Raw genomic sequence first — 24,350 nt, forward strand, 5'->3', positions numbered from 1 at the left:
CTTAGAGATCGAAGATCCAATGAGTTCGTTAGAGTAGGAGAACGATTTGAAACCTAAGGCAAGGGTCGCTTAAAGGGGCTCCCCCATCCTGTTCCGATTGCAATCGAGATAAGAAAACGAGTTCTGGAGTTAGAGCTTGAATGAGAGGTGAGGAGTGGAAAGACTATATATTTTCTTTTTTTTCAAGGTGAACATTTATTTTAAGAGGATATAGTTCTCAAATTTCGAGTGAACATTTATTTTGAAACGGAGGGAACAAAAATTTCAAGAGAATTGTCTCCATTCAATCTGGCCCCACCAATACCCTCAAGTGGCCCCCACCAATCCCCCAATTCCAGCTTAACGCAAATACATTCTACCATCACAACCCTTAACCTCAAACAGAACCACACTCCTCGCTCAACCAACACCACGGCAGCAAAAACCACCCCCAATTCACAAGTTGCACAAAAATTACACGAACCCAAAAGTCAGTTTAGCTAACCCCACGCCGCAGCAAAATTAAAGATCTCCTCGTTTTCTTCGGCTCTCTCCAATCTTTCTCTCTCGACAATGGACTAACACTCTTTGAAAACCTCCTAAACACTCACAACCTCTGCTAAATTGCGCCGATGGATAACTACGCCTACACCACCTCGTACGCGGAGTCCGGCGACTCCTCGCCGCGATCGCGGGAGATCGACTTCGAGAACCCTTCGCCGTGGGAGGACCAGCCACCGAACAACTACAAGGTCAAGTTCATGTGCAGTTACGGCGGCAAAATCCACCCTAGGCCGCACGATAACCAGCTCTCCTACGTCGGCGGCGAGACCAAGATCCTGGCCGTTGATCGCACCATCAAGTTCTCCGGCATCATCTCCAAGCTGTCCGCTCTCTGCGACGCCGACGTCTGCTTCAAGTACCAGTTACCTGGAGAAGATCTCGATGCGTTGATCTCGGTGACCAATGATGACGATCTCGAGCACATGATGAATGAGTACGACCGGTTGTATCGAGCTTCGGCGAAGCCGGCGAGGCTGAGGCTGTTCTTGTTTCCGGCGAACTCGCCGGTTCCGTCTCAATCGGGATTTGGATCGGGTGAGGAGAAATCGGATCGGGAGCGGTTTGTGGACGCTTTGAATTCGGGACCGATCCAGTCGTCTTCTCCGCCGTCGACGGAGGCTCCACCGCCGAACCACATGGACTTCCTCTTCGGTTTGGATAACAAAGGTGTGCCACCGCCGCCAGTTCCAGTGGCGATGAAACTCCAGGATCAGGTTCTGGAACCTCCGTGTTCGGACCGGTTTACCGGATCCGATCCGATGCAGAGGCAGATCCAGGATTTGCAGAGGCTGCATATTGGAGGACAGGAACAAGCTATGTATCGGAAGAAAAGTGATGATAATTTAGTCGGAGGCTTCCCGGGAGAATATTACGTTAAGAAGATGCCGGAAAAGGTTTCGCCGACGACAGCACCGGCGAGTGTGCCGGCGCCGGTGTCAGTTCCAGCTGGATATTGGCCGGAAAAGCAATTCGTGAGCGGAGGTTTTCAGGCGAACACTGCGGCAACTGAACAGCAACAAGTATACATGATTTCAACTCCGGCCGGTATGTATCACGCGCCGATGGCGAGACCGGTGACCGCTCCAACTGGTCAAGGTTACTACGCCGTGCAGAGGATGCCACCGGATGTCTACCGGGACCAGCAGGTGTACAATGCTATGCAGCAAATGGCTGCACCACCAGCTCCGGCGGCGGCGCCGCCACAACCCACCCTGCAGCCGCAACAACAGCAGCAGAAGGTGATGGGGTATTCGGATGGGTATGGAATGGTACGGCAACAACAAACTAGTGGTGGGCCCGGGGTGACGGATATGGCGTACGCGCAGATGGCGTACGATAGTGGTGTGGGAAGACAGGTCTACTACACTGCGCCCGGTGGTGTAATGCCGCAGGGTTATCAGGCCGTGGCGGTTAACGCCGATATGAGACCAGCTGGGACTTTGAGTCAAGAGGGGAAGGTGGTTACTGCTAAGGTCTCACAAACTTGAGTGTGAAATGTGAACGAGATATTTCATAAATATAAATAAAATATATATTATATATGTATAATTATATTATTTCAGTATGAGAAATAATTATTGTGATATATGTGAGGATGAAATGAATTGGGTTTATTGTTAAGGTCAACAAATATATTTTTAATAATTAATATAATTAGTTTACACATTAGAAAGTGAATAGAGAATTCATGTGGCTTCATAATGACGATTTCAAGTAAATAAATAAAATTTCAAAGAAACACGTCTTTTAAGAGATGAACTGTAAATTCAGACCTACTTTGTTGTGTCAGAGTTTAAATGATGTATATGACTTATGATTATTTATACATATTCAATAATAAATTTGGATTTGCCGCATCTCTGAATGAGAAAAGAATAAGAGTTGCAATGAAAAGAATTTTATTTTATTTTTGACAAAGTGTGAGTGGAAGATCTATAATTTCAAGTGTATCATCGATGAGATCGCTGTTTTTGAAAAGGCAAATCAATTATGCAACCCATGAAAGTAAAGAATAATATCACATAGTAATGGTGCTTTATACTTATGGTATCTATATTTTCTTGATGTGGATTTTAAAATATTAGAATCCAAGACAATACACATCAGTTTCGGTTGATTGGATTGAAGGAATTGGGGAGAGAAAGGAAATGAGGAGGAATTATTATCTTTCGTTTGTTCAAGAATATGTCGCCAGACGAGAGACGTGGTGGAAAAAAAAAACAATTATTAAAGGAAAAAAAAAATCATTTAAGTTTCTTGTTTTTTCTCTATTTCTCACAAAATGGTACAATTATTAAAGAAAAAAATATTTTTTATCACCACAAACTAAAATCATTCCTTTCATATCTATTTCTTTCTTAATTATCCAAACATCAAACAAACAAGTGTGAAGAGAGGTTAGCATGATTAAATTAAAACTACACAATTATTGTATCTCTAGGCATTGGATGTACCCAAAGGTCATTTTAAGATAATAAAATCCAGCAATCAAACAAAGGCTTTGTTATATTGATTAGTTAGATGTTTTAGTCACGGAAAGAGAAACACAGAGATTAAAGACTGACCAACGGGGTTGGAAAGAAAGGGAGTGGATGGCAGGCGCAGGAATTCCAGGGACAGGTGTGCGATTTTCTCAGGAAACAATCACCCCCACCCCATCAATGGACCCCACCACCCATTTCTTTTCCTTCAAGCATGAGTTTCTTATTCATCAAATTGTCACTGTTTGGTGACTGGTTTTGAGATGGCGTGGCGCCAAGCAATGGTGGCAAAATTATTTAGGCTTGGTTGGATAACATTTCTTAACATTATTGTTTCAATATATATATATATATATATATATTATATAAAGGTACTATTTTTGTTCCTTAGTAGTTATTATCTTTTTTGAAAAAACTTCTCTCCTTTGCTTACATGACAGGTGTGTACATGTTCTTTTCATACATTGGATTGATTTTTAATATAGAATTTGAGTTGTTAATTATTTTTTATTTTTGTAATTTTTGGGTAGAGTGTTCTTGTGTGATGTTATATATTGTTCAATATTTGTGATGTTACATAGAAGTAAGAATAATATTTTTATTAATGATATTTATTTTAAATTTATGAAATTTATATAAACTTTCAAGAACGTGTAAAACAATAAAAATGACTTTTGTTTGTCTCTTTTTTTCTTTCTCCTCTTCTAGAAAAAATCTTCTTCATCCGAGTTTGAATGGGATAAGGTCCATATGTACAGTTTCGTTTGCTATAGAAAATTATTGTTACCTCGACATAAATTTATGTTGAATTTTCGATTCAACTCTTCAAATTGCTGCTCAGTCAATAGAATCACTGATTATATTAGACCTAATATAGAAAATACTATCGGCATGCATTGGAATGCCTTTAAACAAGTTATAAGATATCTTAATTGGACTATTAAGTATTAACTATGGTTTTATATACAAAAATTAACTCATTCATAATGGTGTCTTGCTAATCTTTGATATTGAAAAACAAATCTTGATTGAATCTATATTTACTCAAGGGATACAATCTGCTAATGCTTCAAAACCTAGAATTTTCGTGATTTGGAGTATTATAAAGTGAATTCCAAATTTGTTAATATATATATATATATATATATATATATATATATATATATATATGTTGCGTGCACTTTGAATTTGCAAACTATTTTAAGAGTCTAAAATGATTAAGAATTGAGTCTTTGATATATTGTTCGTTACTAATAAAAAATAAAAAATTAAACTTTTATTATGTTAGTCTAGCATAAATAGCAAATGTCTCGATAGTTTAATAAATTAGTGTCTTTAATAAATTTTGAAGTGTCAGATTTAAACTCTCAATATCTAATATTTATTACAGTAAAATAATAATAATAATAATAAAAAAATAAAAATACATAGATGGTATTGGACTAAATTAGTACTACATATATAGGGACATATTATGTCAAACTTTTGCAAGGAGTTGTCTTCATCTCAATGATAGGGGTCCATGTGATTCCATCTAGATACAGAGTTTGGGACAATTTCAAATATGTTGTTGATGAGTTCTCTAGATAGTCTTTGGGTGGGATATTTATTTAATTAATGGGCTCACCTGTAACAGTGTAGCTGTGGGGTCACTTGAAATGGACTAATTCTTTGAATTTTTTTTTTTAAAAATGGGAATAAAAGCATGGAGCAATAACATCTTGTTGACTTTTGAAATTTGGATATGGATGCCTAGAATGTCCTGGTTCAAAGTGTTCTATGTATTTTTAAAAGTAAATTATAATGATTTTGTTTGAGGTTTCAACAAATTATATATAGCATTTGGTTTAGAGTTTATTACTTTGATATTTATTTATTTATTATTATTTTTTTAAGTAAAAGTGTGGAGGTAATGAGTGGTCTCTACTGTGTGCCTTTTGTCATCAAAAATTAAATTTGACGCTAATAATGTCATCACATCGATACCGTTCCTAAATTTATTGGTTGATTGTCAAAATGTGATTTTGAGTATGAAAAATTAGTAATGTCCTGATTTTCATGTAAGGAAAGGGTGAAATTATCATTTTATAAACTTTGAACAAACCCCGTAAGGTTGGCTTAGCAGGAGAAAACTTAGGTCTTGGTATTTTATGAAATATCAGGTCTTAGGTGATCTTAGGTTCGAGCCTCTCGGTAAACAATTTCTGTGGGGTACACCCACGAGTTAAGTTGCTATGAGTAATTTTGCCCAAACTTAAGGGAGGTTAGGGTAATTTACCCTAATTTTCAAGCAAACATTAGTTACAAGCTTAATACACGTTGTTTATTAGTTAGGACTACAGGAATAGTAGTAAGTAAAGGTGCAAATGCATTTGTTACTTTCATAATGTATAATTTTCTAGCTATTTTGTAGTTATATTAAACTTTTTTGTTTAGAATATGTAGTGGATTATTTAAATAAAAATTTAGCTTTTTTTAAATAAAAAATTCTTATTTGTATGAGGGCATAGACTTTGTCTCAGGGTCCCCATGAGTTTCATAATAGAGTTTGGTTTGGATATGACGTTCCATTTCGATCCAAGGATTTGAAAATGAATGGATTAGTGTTAAGACCACTTAAAGAACTATGTAATATATATTTATAATGAATAATTTAGGTTTAAGTTTTATAAAATGCATATATTGATTTGAGAACTTTGTATATATGGATTTTAATAATTAGGTGGGAAGAGTTATTTGAAATTCATTCCCTATTCAAACTACATTTTAATCTAATATCCTTCGAGTTTCTACCTTAATACACAAAATTTTAGGATTTTGTTTCCACCGGAAGTCGTAGCTTAATGGTGCTTCTTCACCTTCTAAAATGAAAGGTTGAGATTAATTCTCCTTAGAATCAAGTGGGTGTATATGTTATTTATGAGGAGAAAATAATAATATTTTAAAAAAAATTTAAATTAATTTATTTCAAATACATTCATTAATCAGAATGGAGCTTTAAGTTCACATGCTATTACTCTCCCTCATCAATGTACAATACTTACTGTGTCACCAATTATCCTCCTAAATACCTTGGAATAATGTCACACTTTCATTTATAAATTATCAGTTACATCAATAGTCTTGAATTTAGAAAAATAAGCTTGGGTTGGGTTTGGTTTTGAATTTTATACTTTGGGTTGGTTGGGCTTAGGATCACAATTGCATAGCACCTTAAGAACTTCATTCACTAGTCCCCAAATTCAATTCTAAAATGGTTTATAAGTTAAAATCTATACTCAAAGCATATTCATCCTGGTTAAATCCGAAAACAAACATAGATGACAATATTGCACGATAAGGTTGGAGTTGGATAAGATACATGATCATTGTTAGGGGTGCACATGGTTCGATTTCATATAGTTCTAGGTTAAATCGAAATCGAACCGATTCCAACCATACCTAAAAAAATTGGAATTGGAATTGGAATCGTTGAGGCTTCGAACCAAACCGAACTAAACTGTGCTTCGAATTTCGTGGATTCTTTGTCATGATCTGTAATTGATTCCTAAGCTACATTTATGGCATGGAATGGTGCTTCGAATTTCATGGTTCCAAATGCAACATAAGATTATTTATGAAAAAGGCCAAGGTTTCATAGTCATGACATACAAGGATAAAGTGACTGATTCAGCTGAATAGATTTTACCTTCCCAAAAAACAAATGACTATAATTCTTTTTCTATATTTTGAACTCTCAATGGATCGATGAGTGTCTGTCAATCTTGTATGAGTTTATTTTCCTCCTTTTTCTTCTCTTTTTAACAATTGTCGTGTCAAACATCTTACTCTTAGAACACCTCATAATCGAAAATCGAATGCAGGCAGTCTCCCCGTCTTATATGCACAGGAAAAATTCCGTGAGAGTGGCCCAATTCCACAATACTATTTTTCGTGCACTTGGAAAGCAAATATGTGCATGGGCCTGGTTTTAATCCATTCTCTCTTTTGGGAAGCTACTCTTGGGTCCATGTCTAGAAGGTGGGAATTGACATAAAATATATGTTGTGGGTGAAGAGTTAGTGTGGACCCAACCCATGTTGAGTAGCCCAAAAGCTCATATGGACTTGAACTTCTTTCAGAAAACTAACATGTGTAATTTTATTCGACTCCTCCAATGACTCATCAATTTCACTCTTATTTGCAAAATTATTTTCAAATTCTGATTTTATTCCTTTTTTTTTTTTTAAAAAAATTGAATTTTAACTAGTATGCTAGATCTTAGTGATTCTCAGGTTTTAATTAAATTCATAATAACAAAATATTGTGAAAGAATTTTAAAGAATAAGAAAATATATGAAACAAGAGAAATGGTATTTTGGTGATAGTAGAAGAGTTTATATATGCTTTAGATTTTATTATATTCAATATTTTTAAGAGCATATCAATTTATAAAGGACTCACTTCAAAAGAAATTGAAGAAAGTATATATTATTAAATAAATAAAGACATACCAATTTACCATACTACCCGTGTTAAAAAAAGATAGAGGAATTTCTTCAAGTGGAGAGGCTTAGAAGTGGAAAATCAAGAGCTTTTACTACTATACCAAACAATGCTTAAATTATTTATTATTATATATCTAATAATTTGTGAATCACAATAGTGAGAGTGTGAACAAGTAATTGTCAAAGTAAGCCATCATAGTAATGAAAAATCAACCGCATTATTCTCTCTTATCTGTGCCAAAAGGTGCTTTTCTTTTTATTTTTTTAAGGTGCTTTTATTCAACATGTTATTCAATTGATTTTCTTATTCTAAGACTACTTTAAAATCGAAAAAATATATCAATATTTTTTTCTAAAGAAAAAAAAGAGAGGTGATATTGTTTTCCACTTTTCAACAAATATATTTCTTTTTTTTTTTCTTTTTTTCTTTTTTTTTTTGTCTTTTCTTAACAAAATGACAAAAATACCTCTAGTTTCATTAATGTTTGATTATATTACTTATGAAATTAAGTAGGATAGTATCATTTGGTTAAGAAGTGGAAGTGTTTGTTGAAAAGTGAAGTGTAAATAACGATTTAAAATAAATAAAAATAAATTGAAAAAGAGTATGTAGATTGATAATATTCACACTTTTACAATAGAGTTGTACTCGTGTTATGTTAATACGACAATGACATTCCTCGAATATTCTATCCCACACTTCATATATGTTCATAAATAAATCTTAAATTTAGTATTTGGACACTTAGCCAATACTTTCAGATACTTTTCAAACACTTTTTAACACAAGGCTATACATAATACTTGAAAATAATATGAATTTAACTTTTTTCTTCAAGAAAATTTGTATTATATATATATATATATATATATATATATATATATGATGATCACAAGTGAATCATAAAATAATATTTGTTCATTTAAAACAAAAATACTATTATGATAAAGTAGTAAACTAACGGTACATGATCTAAAAATTATTAAAATAATGACATAATTTTATTTTTTAAATTATTTCAAAGCAATTCTTAGTATAAAAATTAGAAATGAATTAAAATTTCATAATACTATTACCCAATAGATATATATAGATAAAAATTTATATTTATATATAGTTGTATCCGTACCACACTTATATTTTACTTTTTAAAAATTTAATGTGTCAACCAAGGGCGGATTTAGGAATTGTTATCGAGGTTGGCTAATGCTAGTAATTTTTTTTTTTTTTGAACTGGGCTAAAATTGACTATAGTAATATATATATATATATATATATATATATATATATATATATATAAAATTGTGAGCTTAAGCCCACCAAAGCCCACCCCTAGATTCGCCTTTGGTGTCAACATATTCATGTCGTATGGTGCTCAAATCTTGTGTCGATCTATTCTGCTCAATGATTTTGGAATGTTATAAATCAAGTACAAGGGGTTATATTAATTTATACATTGTGTGATATTGTTGCCGAATTTGGTGACGAACCGTTTGATAAGCTTTAGAGTGAATGATCAAGAGACACTGAAAACCAGACAAAAAGAAAGTGAGACGTTGAAATTTATAATCTCCGTTTTTAAACATTGTAAAATTTTTTTTATAGTATTTCGTGATCTCGCTGAAAGGCCCTTAAAAGAAAAAAGACTTAAAAGTATAGACAAAAAGATGAAAAAGTTAACAAAGAGGAAAAGTGGAGGAAATTACTTGGAACTTCATGAGTCCATTGTTTGAAGCAAAACCTTTGCTTTTATAATGAAATTTAATAATTGAGTTCAATCACTTTCATGAGAATAAAATTTTTTAGATAACCTTTGGAACTGTAGTAACGTGTGGGGGTAAGAAAAGCGTGTGCCTTTCTTTCTTGAAAGTAGATCCCTCATGTCATGGGTTGGCATTTCACTTCTAGCAATAGCATCCTTTTATTCCATTCCTTACCCAAAAAAGCACTTGTTTGGTATTGGTATCATCTCTTGCTTCAAAAAAGGAAAAGAAAGTTTGAGAGAATTACAATTTCATTTAGGTATCATTAAAATTGAGACTTTTGAAAGGGAGAATGAAAATTTCAATAAAAATCAACCATTTAGTATAATTTAATATTAAATTTGATATTTATTGCAATGTACTTTCTCGGCATCCATCATTACCTTGAGAGAAAGTATTAAGCGGTCATAAATGACTAGTGGTAGAAGAGTCTGATCCGTTCCAGATGCGAAAGAGAATGGGTATATTATACATGTGGTTAGGTAGACAACACTATCCAACAATTGAAGTTTTTGAGTTAAAAGGTAAGCAGCCGATCCATTATAATTAGTATCAGAGTTAAACCCGATCTTTGATATAGTGTCATGTCAAGCGCTTGCTTAGACGAACCCACCCGAGAGGTGCCTAGATCAAGGTCGGTTAGCTCGACTTCAGCGAGGGCTTGCGAGTTCGAGTGAGAAAAAATATTAGAAGGTATTGTCCGACATCGAAACTGAATAAATAAAGAATGAATATATAAATAAGTGTTTATAATAAGCCACTTAGTGATCCGGTCCAATCAAAATGCATGTTAGAAAATTTTGATTACTATGGACCAATTGGTAATGTGACTAGTGTTTTTTACCCTTCTCATACTTTGCTAATAAATTTGCCCTTTGTGAACATATTTAAAATTTTATTCTCTCTCAAATCAAATTGCCATCTTGTATTTATACCTTTGCATCGAATTTGATATATTATGTGGATATTATAATAATTAATGATCGCCCATGCATAACAGAATTTATGTTGAATTCATGCTACATGTATATTGTTGCTCACATTCTACAATTTCTTAAGGTGGTGGTAACTTCCACATTTACTACATAATTTCACATGATTTGCCTAAGATGTACCTAGACTAAATACAAGCCTTTTTATATTTAAAAGAAAATTCCAATTTCAACGGGCAATATTAGCTTTAATGAATAAGTAAATCTTACAAGGAGGGTTCCCTTTGACAAAATAACAAACAAAAACATGGTGATTTTAATTTTTTTTTTATTTTTTATTTTTTCGTTTTTATTAAAAAGATATTAATCCTCATTTAATTTTTAAGAGTTGTGATACTCACACCAAATAATTACAGTGAATTATCTAACTGAATACTCCGTTATTTATGGTATAAATGACGAATTAAAAATAGTAAATCTTAAAATATTCAATGCGCCGAGTATGTTATGTCATTGGTACGTACTAACAATGAAAATGCATTACTATGTGAAATTGGTTTAACTTATTTTTGAAAACTATTTTCAATTAACTGTTTTATGAATTTTCATTGGTCGAATGTACAAATGACATGGTATGCCGGCGACACCCAATAACTACTTGAGTTTCGGATTCTTACTTGCCATTTCATACATTCAAACAGTCATTATTTTGATCAATCCCAGTTTTTCGAAACAAATGGCAAATGAGGGTCCAAAATTTCACGTAAATGTAATTATTTTCTCTCTCTCTATATATATAATTTTATCCAAATTTGGCCATTATTTCTTCTGACGCCAGTATGATTACGTGTATTTGGCTCTTAACTCTCATTTTTTCAATTAATGAGGCACATTAGTGATGGAGGCTCTCCAGTTTCAGTCGACATGGTGTTGACTTGGCTGACCATTTTTATTATTTTATTATTCTCTCTATCTCCATCCATAGATAGAGAGAATAATTAAACTCACAAAGCATGTACAGTCATCAATGGGTATAGAATCTTAAAAACGGTTTTAACCCAGTTCTTTCTAGAGGTTTCTTTCCGCCCCACCTTACCTATTATTCTCAAGCTTTTATGTGAGACTATATATATATATATACACAGCTACCCTCATGTCAAGTGTCAACAATTCATATTTCACTCTTGAACTCAGCTTGTGTTTTGGTTTGTGTTGCAAAGATGATTAATGAACCCCCCAAATATGCTTATCCATACCCTCCTCAAGGTACCATCCTCTTTCTTCTCCTCCTCATGATTCTTTTGCCAATCTATTTCTAGTCATATATATATATATATATATATCATTCTTAATTGTTGCCCAATTATTGGTAAAGACTATATGTCTTATAGTTATATCTGATTTATTCTTCCATGTCTCTAGCCAACTTTTCAAAGATCTCTCTCTCAAGTGTTGTCTGTGTTCTAATCTTCCATGCCTTTTTTTTTTTTTTTAAAAAAAAAAAAAAAAAAAAGAAAAAACTTGGGTTATATATTTTCACTAAATATTTTAGTGCATGTTTCTAATGTGTGTTATATTTGGACCAGGGCAAGGTTATTATCAAGGTCCTCCAGTGATGGCACCTCCTCAGTATGCTGCTCCACCTCCTAAAAGAGAACCTAGTTTCCTTGAGGGATGGTATGTCAATTATATATATATATATATGTCTGTGTGTGTGTGTGTTGATCATTCTTATGAAATTTTTTAATTTTAACTATTTGTTATGGTTGTGGTGATTTGCAGCCTTGCAGCTATGTGTTGCTGCTGTCTATTGGATGAGTGTTGCTGTGATCCAGACATATTCTGTGTGTTCTAGTGGTGGTGTTGTTGATTGTGAAGAAGCATAATTTTGGTGTTCTTTTTGGTTGTGTGTAAAACAATAAAGAAAGGTGCTTTAGTGGATTCTATATGCTTGTGTTTAAGGCATTTCCTTTGTCATTCTATATATATTATTAGTTTGTAAATTGCATGCTTCTGACACAATTCAATTCATAGATGTTTTTTTTTTTTTTTTAATATCCAAATGTAGATGGGCTTGTATAAATATTCTCAAGGGTGGCTAGGACTAGTCAGATTAGGCATTAATCCTAATCTGATCCGGTCCTAACGGATTAGAAAATTTTGAATCTGTCACTAATTCATGTGACGGATCAGATCGAGTCCGTAAAATGACGAATCGGATCGGATTCATAGATTGAGATTTTTCCATATAATCCAATATTATTATTTTTTAATCATGGCTCGATATATAAAATTTGAATTTATTAACATTAATTAATACATTCTTATAGCCATTAAATGATCATTAACGAATTTTAATTGAAAAGATCATTAACTAATTTATTTTTAAAATATATCTATTTCACGGAATGGATTGGATCGGATAATTAAAAGTCCAATCTGTAATCCGATTCTTGAATTATGCATTTCATATTGTTGAATTTATCGCTGATCCATGAGTTTAATAATCCGATCCACATAGATTGGATCGGACTCGTGGATTGTCGGATCAAATACCTACCCCTGATCATGTAAGAAAATTCTAACGGGACTGAATATGTGATGATAAAGAGAGTTTCTGGAGATTTCTTGAGGTAGGTGTGGAAGATTAGTTGTGAAAATTCTTGTTAATTCAATGTAGTCTTGTGGCCAAGGAGTCGATTCTTTGATGTTACTACAAAATTTTAGAATTTGATTTGGGTAATTTTGGGTATGGTTGATGGGATCAAATTAGTGGATTATCAAATGGATCAAAGTAGACTTTGAAAAGTTGCTCTGAAATCAGAATTTGGATATTGCTTTTCGAAATTGTTTTTGTTTCTTGAGTACGAAATATAAATTAATAAAAAACGAGGGGTAAATTGCAAAAACTCCTTAAAGGAGTCACGATTTTGCAAATACTTATTAGACTACAAGAAGAATATTATTTCTACCAAGACTTGAACAGTAGGAGAGGATCATGCTAAAAAAAAAAAATAATCATACACATCATCACCATTTTTATCTTAATCCCATTTGAATCATTTGAATGGAGTCGATCACATGGATTAATCATTTAGCTAAATTTTTCTATTACATGTCAATTCACCAACTATATTTAATTTTTTAAAATTTTCTATTACATGTCAATTTACCAACTATATTTAATATTTAATATATATTTTGTTCATAACCTTATCTTAAGTTATTTTTTTACTTTCATTCTCATTTCTTACTTTCTATATTACTAGTCTTCCTCATTTGATTAGCGTATCACTAAGTTTTCGATATATATGTGTAAACCATCTAAGCCGCCATCTCAAATAGGGCGTTACACCTAATTTCCTCTCATTTTCATTAGTAATCATACCCTTCTAATTACTCCATTCATCCATCTGAACATTCTCATTTCCAGTGTTGTATTTGTTTCTTTATTAAGGCCCAACACTCTGCTCCATACAACATAATTGGTCTAATAATTGTCCTATAAAATTCTTGATTTAGCCTGTGTTATTCTTTTGTCACATAAAATTTCATTACCTTGTCTCCATTTTGTTCGGTTAACTGCAATTCTACTAATCGCATCGCTATCTCTCTGTCCTTTCATATTATCAATCCTAAATATCGAAAGTGGTTATTTGAAATAATAATGTAATTTTGAAGTGTCATCATTATATTATCAACATTCAAATTTTAACAAATTTGCACTCGGTAGACCTGGCTTTAGTTTGACTAATTCTTAATCTTTTTGATTCTAAAGTATTTTTCCATATTTTTAATTTTATTGCTAAATTCTCTTTTAAGATATCCTAAAGCACAACATCATCCACAAGCATCATAGACTCATGACTTACTGATCTTGCAATTTTGATGACGACCTACTAGCCTTATAGGTCGCATTTGTGAGTGTGTGCAAGTATTCATTGAACAAAAAAAATAAATAAATAATGCTAGTTTGGCCTTCCAATTTCATATTAATACAATTATAAGACTTTTTATTTAAAAAATAATAATAATTTTATCAAATTAATTTTTAAATTAGATGGAATCAGATTCAAGGATAAAATTGACAGCTCTAATTTGAAACTTAATATTGTGTGAAATAGTGAATATATGCCACTCAAGATCCATACATAGAGAGAATAATTAACCCACAAAGCATTTCCAGGTCATCAAGCTTATAGAATCCCAAAGTCGGTTTGAAACCAGCTCTTTCTAGAGCTTTCTTTCCACCCTCTCATATAAATATAAACTATATATATAAATATATATATATACACACACCATGTCAAACAAACTGTCAAACAAACCCCATTTCCACTTTCTAGATTCTGCTTCTCTGTCGGTGTTTTTGGTTTGTGTTGCAAAAGATGAGTGAACTCCCCAAATATGCTTATCCATACCCTACTCATGGTATTTATTTCTTTTCTAATTATATTATGCTCAAATGTTTTTTTAATGGGTTATGTTTTATTTCCGTTAAATATTTTAGTGAATCCTCTGATTTTTTTAATTTGTTTTCAATGTCTTATATGACATAATATGGGTGGAATCCAAACTTTAAAGGAATTAATTGACTTTTGAGCACATGTAGGCTATGCTCTTAATTTTTTCACTCTTAATACCATGTTTCTAATGGATATATATATATATATATACACAGATACAGGTTATTATGAAGGGCCCCCGGTGATGGCACCTCCTCTATATGCTGCTCCACCACCTAGAACTGAACCTGGTTTCCTTGAGGGATGGTATGTAAATTATACATATATATATATATATATATATATGTATGTATGTATGTATGTGTATGTGTATGTGTATGTGTATGTACACATGTATTTGTATGTGTTGATCATTCTTATGAATTTTTTTTTTTTTTTATTTTGACACTTATTTTATGTTTGTGGTGATTTGCAGCCTTGCAGCTCTGTGTTGTTGTTGCCTAATAGATGAGTGTTGCTTTGACCCAATATTCTGGATGTACTAGCATGATGGTGTTGTTGATTGTGAAGAACCAGAATTTTCTCTTCTTTTTGGTTGTCTAATGTTATAGAGGTGGTTTAGTGGATTTTATATCCTTGTGTTCAATAAATTTCCTTTATAATTCTATATTATTAATTTATTTATTTTCCTCTGTAAATTACATGCTTGTGACACAATTCATAGATGTTAGAATGGGTAAGATTTTATTGTATTTTTTAATCCAAATGGGTATGATGAGAGAGCAGAAAAATTATCATTATAAACAATGTTATACCGTCTACGAAAATTTTAGGGTAAATTGCACGGATCTTTCTTAAAATTTGACTAAATTACACATAAGTGGAGCGTTTCAGATTTATTACTTTGACCTCCCTTGATGTTTGGATGAATGCTCAGCAATCCCTTCTCCATCAAAACTTATTAAAAAAAAAAAAATCATAAAATGACAAAGTTGTCCTTACACCTATTTTTTATTTATTTATTTAGAATTTTTTTTTTAAGAGGGGGTAACAGTGGTGGAGAGGACAAAGAGGACAAAGAAAGTAATAAGAGAGATGAGATAAAAAATAATTTTTTATTAAATTTTATAATATATTTTGTATTATAAAAATATATTACATATAATATAAAGATATAATTGACTTTTTATAATTTTAAGGAATGTCAGGATAATAAACTTCAAATATTTTACTCATGTGAGATTTATTCAAACTTCACGAAAGGTAAGTATAATTTACCTAAAATTCTAAATTCGATGATAAAGAGAGTTTTTAAAATTCACGTTAATTCAATGTAGTTTGAAAATGGGGTAAATTTTGATTTGGGTAAATTTGAGTATGTTGATGAGGGGTTTGGGTTATCGAATGAATCCAAACTAAACTAGGGTAAAAAAAAGAATCAAACTATTGTATGAAAAGGTTCAATGAAATCAGAATTTGGATATTGCTTAATTGGATTAAAAATCAATTTACTAGAATGTGGATATTCCTGTAAAAAGTTACTTGAGTTTATTTACAAACCAAGCCTCCATGTGTATATTTATGTATGTTCAAGCCCAGTTGTTTTGAATTTTTTACTTCAGAAAATTGTTTTTGTTTCTTGAGTATGAAAATTAATTAAATAAAATTAAGTGGGTAAATTGCAAAACTTCTTTTCAACTATCAGGATTTTGCAAATATATAGGACTAGTTAGTTTGATAGTTGAATTACCTTTTTAGACATTTTATTATACAGTATTTAATAAAAAATAAATAATTGAAGTAAATTATAATATTTTTTTATTAACTTTCATATTATTCAAATTATGGAATGAAATTTTCTCATAAATTTATTTTAAAATTTTCATGTTATATAATGAATCTTATATATATATATATATATATATATATATATTCCCTTCATTTTTAATTTTAGACATTAATTTGCATATAACCAAAGAAGAGTAGCCAAGGAGAGAAAAGTAGAGGGAGATTCTTTCATATAATGGCATTTCTGTAGTTTTCTCCAAACACATACATGCGCTTTCACTTCGCACGTGCCAAAGCGCGTGCATGCCTTCTCTCATTCACGGCCTCACCCATATATCACTCCTTTGGGGCATCTATCGTCTGGAGCATTCCAGATCTCTCTCTCTCTCTCTCTCTAAATCTCTGAACTACGACTGGTTCTCTGATCGGTGGTTGTCTCTCTCTCTCTCCGTATATTAATCTTTGTAAAATCATATATCATTTGTTGGTCAAATATCAGATTTATTGCTCTAAATCACATATATATTCCTTTGTTCACATAAATATATATATATATATATATATATATATATATATATATATTGGTTCGTTATTATTCATCAGATCTGTTGACATGTATTTTGCAACTGGGATTAAGAGAGAGTTAGGGATTAAAATGGAGTGGGGGCGATTTGGGCCTTTTTAACCAGATCGAACCATCACTTTAACCAGATCGAACCATCACTCTAACCCATTTATGTCATCACCATTTAGTGCTATATTCTATATGTATATATATATATATATATATATATATATATTCTTGTTTTAGAGGGTGGGTTACCCCTATCTTTCAAATATTGACTTTGTATATATATATATATATTCTTGTTTTAGAGGGTGGGTTACCCCTATCTTTCAAATATTGACTTTGGTACGAAAAAGTCTAAAAATCCCAATAAAAGTTAATGGTTAAGATTAGTATTCAAGTGATCTTATAGCCATTTTGATGCTGCGTTTAAAACTATTTTTTGTTGTCTAAATCAATCTTTTCTTTCTAAGAAGTTTTTTTTTTTTACTCCTTTGGAAGTATGTGTTTTACTTTTAATTTGTAAAACAATTTGTCTGTTTATTTTTCTCATTACTTCATTTATTGTTAAATTATTCTACTAACAGAAATATATACTACAAGAGTATATATTTGACATTGATATGGGATCCTAGTTGTTGTTGCATTTCATCCAATCTCGTCTTTTTGGATGCCTTTCCCTCAATCTGTGTTAGATGTTGCATTGAACATTCAGAATTGTCCTAAGAAAACATGATCCGAAGCCCATAGTTGACATGTCCCCTCCCCCGGGTCCATCACAAAGAAAACAAAAATTAAGATTTGCTTTATTCGGTATCAAATGAGTTCTACGAGCAAATAAAACACCTTTTAAGAATATCAATACCGTTACACAAATAGTAAATGAATGTGATGTACAAAAAAATCTGCGGCTCCTAATGAAATAGGTAACAAAGCCCACTTTGCTGCCCCTTCCAGGTGACCGACCAACATGTATTAACTAGAAAGACTAAATTTGTATTAAAGTTGTTCCACATTGTTAATTAGAAAGACTTTGTAATTACATTTTTGTATTGAAGTTATTCTATATTGTTTATTAGAAAGACTCTGTAAATGTACTAAATTACATGGTTGTATTAGTTCTAATGGAGTGGATTTTAGATATAATTTAGGGTAAAATATAAAATAAAAAAAAAATCTCCGAATTAGCAATTAAATCCCTGAATTACGAAAACTTTAACTAATATATTATATATTTTTGTTGCACATGACTCTATCTAACACTCTGGTTAAAGTATCACATGCTACCAAGTGATGAGAATTAAAAACTTAAAGGATCAAGTGCCCTTGTTCACATGAAAGGACTATAATGCCCCTTTGTCAGGTTACATCCAAACACTTTCTTCCCCAAATGGATCATCTCAAATACAGACTACACAGTATTGAAACTTTCAGCGACCCAAATCGTGAGGATAGAACTTTAACATCCGCAACGCGGGTGACCGTGAACACAGGGATAACTTCTTGTTCTTTCTCCCCATCGCCAACCACCACCCATCGTCATCTTCAACCCAACCCGCACCGGCAGCCAAACATGACCCAAATGTCTTGATCTATAATTTCTCAAAAATAAAAATAAAAAATAAAAGCAGAAATTGGGTAAATGCATCGTTGACTAAGCTGATTGTGATTTGAAGGAATTTTCCTTGAAACTCAGGCTCATGGCCTGTTTGGTATTTTTGTTTATTTTGGATATGGTAACAGTGAATTGTAGAAAAAAATGTCTTTTGATAAAAATTGTTTTGTTTTGCGTAATGTTGAAACGTCTCGTGAATATTGGCAAAAAATAGAAACACTAATTTCGTGTTTTTACATATTTCAGCAATAAATAGTAATTATTTTTGAAAAAATTCTTAAATGACATTTTAAAACTAACTATTATATTTTTTAAAGTTGCAACACTTATTTACCAGATATGTTTTGATTTTTTGTTTTATAATTTTTTGCAACAAATGAAAATTACTAAACATACTTCTTATTAATATTCTATATAACAAAATACTTATTTTGTTTCAGATTAAAATAAAACGTGTAACAAACGAACCCTCAATAAAAAAAATTATTATGTTTTTTTAAATAGGGTAGATTTTGATTTGGGTGCATTTGAGCATGGTTAATGGGTTTGGGAACAAATTAGTGGATTATCAAATTAATCAAAGTAGAGTTTGAAAAGTTGTTAGGGAAACCAGAATTTGGGTATTACTTAATTGGATTATAAATCAACTTGCGACAAGTTGTGTTCTTTGCTGGGAAGAAATGATTGAGATTTAATTACATTTGAGAGAGAAATTTTTTTTTTAATTACCCATGAGTTTGCATGTGCTTCGCCATATCTGTCAATATGCAATAATCGTATCGAACCGTTCGTAATTTTTTTCAAAGGTCCGATACTGTTACACATTTTTATGAATTAACCGATACCGATATTCGTCCGAATAATATTCAAAACAAAATAATAATAATAATAACATCTAAAAATTTAGCACTTATTATTATTATTTTTTTTACTTAATTTTTCAGTTTATAGAAACAATACCTTAGTTTGACAGTCAAATTATCTTTTTATGCTTATATCAAAAACTTCTAATTTGAAGAAGTCCATGAAAGCCTTACCAACAAAAAATAAAAATAATCTCTTTTACTTAACTATCAAAGAAAATTAAATACATCTATAAATACATATGCAAAATCAAGTGACCTTCGGTGATAAAATGAAACTTTAGGTCTCCTTCCACCAACTAGTCAACTTATTATTTATTTTATGAAATAATAAACTAATAAATTTAAAGATTTCTATAAAAAAAATATTTTATTAAATAAAATCAATATTGTAGGTGCAAAATTTCTCTCTATTAAAATATATATATATATATATATATATATATATATATATATATAACTCACTTAGAGCAAGCAAATATAATACTCAGAATAAGTGTATAATGCTCGATGATTTTATTGAAGGTTTAGGCTCTATTTAAAAGAAACAAGGTGGTATAATTATGGTAGGACTCGCATAGCTTGTCCTCCAATCCCTTCCATATGTGACATTCTTTACAATTATAATCCTTTCCTTTTTACAATTCTTTCCATGCAGAACTTTCCTTGCACAGAACTTACCTTATTTGTTGATTCCTTTGTCTAGCAGGACTGGTCTACCTTTAATTAGGATTGGACTAAATGTGGGCTGATCCAGACGATTCGGCTAATGGGCTTGGAGTTCACCATTGGTGCCCCGGGTTGTTGACGTCTGGGCTTAGTAAGTGGGCCGGATGGCCTAGGTCAGCGGTCTATATAGAAGCCAAGACTTTGTCTGAGCTTGTTCTGGACTGGGTTCCCCCAATTTGGGCTTAACAACGATTGGGCCCTTGCGGTACCTAAGATAATTTTGTAGTGTGATGACGTGGATGATTCTTACTGGAGGGGGGATTTTTTCCCTCCACACTTTGCCCCCAATTCCCTTTTAATTAGGAGCCGTAGTCCAATTAAAAAGGGAATTGAAGTTACACGGTTGCCAACTCTTCAAAAGGCGGTTTAAGGTGTGTCCATTGCCATTCTGACCAAAAGGCCTCTTCATAGTTCGTTCCAGACTCTGCGACGTTCACTGTGCTTTTTGCTTCAGTGTGATCTCATGTTAGTTTCTCATTTACTGTCTAATTTTTTTTCACATCATGAACTCTTTACCCACTCACGACCGTATAGACCTTGTAGATTCGGATTCCACACCTTCTTCTTCTCCCAATCTCATTAGGATCCCTCCCCCTAGGGTTTTTGACCTCGTTAAACTCACAAACAATTCAATTGTTCAAATGGATGCCTCTCCTTCACAAGCTGAGGTATCTACTTCTAGGTCAGACTGTGTTTACTAAGGAGGAGAGAGAGTTGATTTTGTCTGTTCGGCGTATCAAGTTCTCTATCGAGTCTGTAATAGAGGATTTTAAGATTCCTGATGGGGTTGACATTATCGAGTACCCAGATGGGGCTGATTTCAGTTCTGGCGAAGGTGTAGGGGACAACAAATTGCTTATATCAGTTGGGAATCTTAATGCTCTTCGATTTCCTCTTCACTCTTTCTATCACCTAGTCTTCAATAGGTTCGGACTTGCCCCTCTCCAAGTAAACCCTAACTTTTTTCGAGTGATCTTGGCGCTTTTAGTTCGCCGAAGGATGGAGAGTCTTGACATGACTCTTGCTGATCTACTCATTACCTACACCATCGCCAGGCATGGGACTGAGCCTGGCTGTTTCTACTTCACTTCCCCTTTTCAGCAGAGGATATGTACAGACCTCCCTATCTCTGAGAAGAAGTGGAAAGAGAGGATGATAATTGTGAAGGGGAATTGGTCTGTGGATAAATCGAGTACCCTCCCCATTCCTCGCAAATTTGGGAAGCTAGGTATTGAATATCTTCCCTCATTTCATGACAAGTGTTCTGGTTGTTTTCCATACCAAGTTTTATTATTTCGTCATATTTATGAATTTCTTGGTCTTCTTTCTGCAACATTCCCCTTCTTCCGCAGCTAAGAAGAAACTTGTTTTTCTTGAAGCACAAGTCTAGAGTGAGCCCCCTTCGGTTGAGGAGCTACTCACTTCATCCAACCTTCAAGAAATTGCTTCCAGTGCTGCAGCTGCAGACCTTATGGACTTGACACTTCTATCCTTTAACAGCTTCCCCCCGACTGAGGAGGAAAAACAGAGAGCTGAAGCTCTGAAGAGGAAAGCTGCTGAGGAGCAACCCTTGTTGGTCATCAGATCGACTGAGCATGAGAAGGAGGTGGATAAACCTCCTCTCAAGAAGACAAGGTCAAACTCTCCCTCCAGCAGCAAGGGCAAGAACATCCCCAAAAGCAAGGGGAAGAAGGCTGGGGAGACTGTAACGACCTACTCCACCACATGGTATGATATTGTCCGCTTTGGGCTTGAGCCCGCAAGGTTTTGCTCTTGGGTTTTATCCCAAAAGGCCTCATACCAATTGGAGATGACATACTTACATATAAGCACTTCACCTTTCCTCTACCCAGGCGATGTGGGACTGTGCACCCGTAGCTCGCCAATGTGGTAGCCTGTCAGTGTCTCTCGCACCCACCCACGACACACCCGCCCACAAGGTCATCACAATCCACCTCCCTTGGAGGCCCGACGTCCCTGTCGGCACACTTCCGGCTGGGTCAGACTCTGATACCATTTGTAATGACCCGCTCCACCACATGGTATGATATTGTTCGCTTTGGGCCTGAGCCCGCACGGTTTTGCTCTTGGGCTTCACCCCAAAAGGCCTCATACCAATTGGAGATGACACACTTACATATAAGCACTTCACCTTTCCTCTACCCAGGCGATGTGGGACTGTGCACCCATAACTCGCCAATGTGATAACCTGTCAGTGTCTCTAGCACCCGCCCACGACACATCCGCCCACAAGGTCATCACAATTGGTATCAGAGCCTGACCGAGCCGGAAGTGTGCCGACGGGGACGTCGAGCCTCTAAGAGGGGTGGATTGTGATGACCTTGCGGGCGGGTGTGCCGTGGGCGGGTGCGAGAGACATTGTCAGGCTACCACACTGGCGAGCTACGGGTGCACAATTCCACATCGCCTGGGTAAAGGAAAGGTGAAGTACTTATATGTAAGTGTGTCACCTCCAATTAGTATTAGGCCTTTTGGGGTGAAGCCCAAGAGCAAAACCGTGCGGGCTCAGGCCCAAAGCAGACAATATCATACCATGTGGTGGAGTGGGTCGTTACAAGTGATATCAGAGCCTGACCCAGCCGGAAGTGTGCCGACGAAGACGTTGGGCCTCCAAGGGGGGTGGATTGTGATGACCTTGCGGGCGGGTGTGCCGTAGGCGGGTGCGAGAGACACTGTCAGGCTACCACACTGGCGAGCTACGGGTGCACAGTCCCACATCGCCTGGGTAGAGGAAAGGTGAAGTACTTATATGTAAGTGTGTCACCTCCAATTGGTATGAGGCCTTTTGGGGTGAAGCCCAAGAGCAAAACTGTGTGGGCTCAGGCCCAAAGCGGACAATATCATACCATGTGGTGGAGTGGGTCGTTACAGAGACTGACCAGGAGGAGGAAGTCCGGGCTTACGTTCAAGCTGAGTCTAGAGAACCTTGGAAACCCGTCTTCTCAAGGGCTGACAAGTCGATCCTTCATTCCGGGGATTCAATAGTCTCTAACCCCTTTGCTGCCTTGGCAGTTGCTCGAGGGATGTGACTACCCAAGGATGAAGAGATCATTGGGAATCTGGGGTTGGACCAGCTGCTACCATCTGCCCCAGTTGATGCCGTGAAGGTTTACTCTTTTCCCTCCACTTGCTTAATTCTTCTGATTTTTTTTCACCGTATATTTACTGATATTGTCATTGTTGCTCATGTAGAGTCTGTACCAGACTATGGCACTGTGTGCCACTGTTGAAGCTCAATCTCTTTCCATTAAAAAACTGGAAAAGGGACCTGGGCAATGCTGAGAAAAAGGCTTCACACTGGGCTATGAGTGCGAAGATTGCTTCTGATGCGAGGGATGTCTACAAGAATCGCCTGACAGCTTCTAAGGCGAAGGTGAAGACTCTGGAAGCTAAAGTCCAGCGCTTGAATGACGCCATTGGTACCTGCATTACTGCTGAGAGACAAATACAAGGACGTTACTCCACCATTGTGCGTTTATCCAGTGCAAAAGCTTTCAGGTTCGGCTTTAGCCAGGGCTCTGGTGACAAAACAAAGGATCCAGAAACCTTTGATGCTAACATGGAAGTGTCCTTCCCCTATGCTGAGGGTCCAAAGGCCCAAGAGGCTGAGGTGCTCTTTGCTGAGATGGTGAAGGCTTATCCAGAGGATCATCCAACTTCAAGCTTGCCAGCTCCTACATCTTCTGACCTGCTAACTCCTCTATCCACCAGTCCGAATGTAGTGAATGCCTTTAACTCTGCTCCTTTTGATCCAAAAAGGAAGTAGAGATATGTAACTTTTTTTTGTCTTTCTTGTTTTGAGAGAATGAATGTAGAAACTATACATTTTTGTTCTTGAAATGTAATGACTACATTTATTCTGAAGTCTTTTTCATGCTTGTGAATGCCTCTTGTTTTTACACGACTATATTGTAATAATATAATCCTATCCTTAGGGAGGAAGGCTTATTGCCTAAGGATTTTGGACCTTTTGTAGTCCGAAGCAAAAACTGGACAGATGATAAGAAGGGAATCCCTTTGATTATTTAATTAATATCTGAGGATGGTTTCTCCGTCTAGTATTCTAACCGTCAAGGGAACCCTTTTTACCACTG

The 24,350-nt window shown here is 34.4% G+C and overlaps 1 protein-coding gene and 1 long non-coding RNA gene across 2 annotated transcripts; both read left to right on the forward strand.

Moving 5' to 3' along the window:
• Window positions 1–381: 381 nt before the first annotated feature.
• On the forward strand, window positions 382–2,220 carry LOC132300187 (uncharacterized). The gene has a single exon (XM_059797173.1). It carries the CDS (start codon window positions 612–614, stop codon window positions 2,028–2,030), a length of 1,419 nt encoding a protein of 472 aa, XP_059653156.1. The 5' UTR covers window positions 382–611; the 3' UTR covers window positions 2,031–2,220.
• A 9,122-nt stretch (window positions 2,221–11,342) lies between these two features.
• On the forward strand, window positions 11,343–12,209 carry LOC132298729 (uncharacterized). Its single transcript, XR_009479938.1, has 3 exons — window positions 11,343–11,472; window positions 11,793–11,883; window positions 11,989–12,209. It is a non-coding gene; the product is annotated as an uncharacterized LOC132298729 (long non-coding RNA).
• Window positions 12,210–24,350: the final 12,141 nt, after the last annotated feature.

Source organism: Cornus florida, unplaced genomic scaffold, assembly GCF_030987335.1.
Source record: "Cornus florida cultivar Cherokee Brave unplaced genomic scaffold, ASM3098733v1 CherokeeBrave_3.0.0_Hap2_Chr03, whole genome shotgun sequence".
NCBI classification, from domain to species: Eukaryota; Viridiplantae; Streptophyta; class Magnoliopsida; order Cornales; family Cornaceae; genus Cornus; species Cornus florida.

Excerpts from the sequence above, each read along its gene's own strand:
- LOC132300187 (XM_059797173.1), top strand. The coding sequence starts at position 612 with ATGGATAACTACGCCTACACCACCTCGTACGCGGAGTCCGGCGACTCC.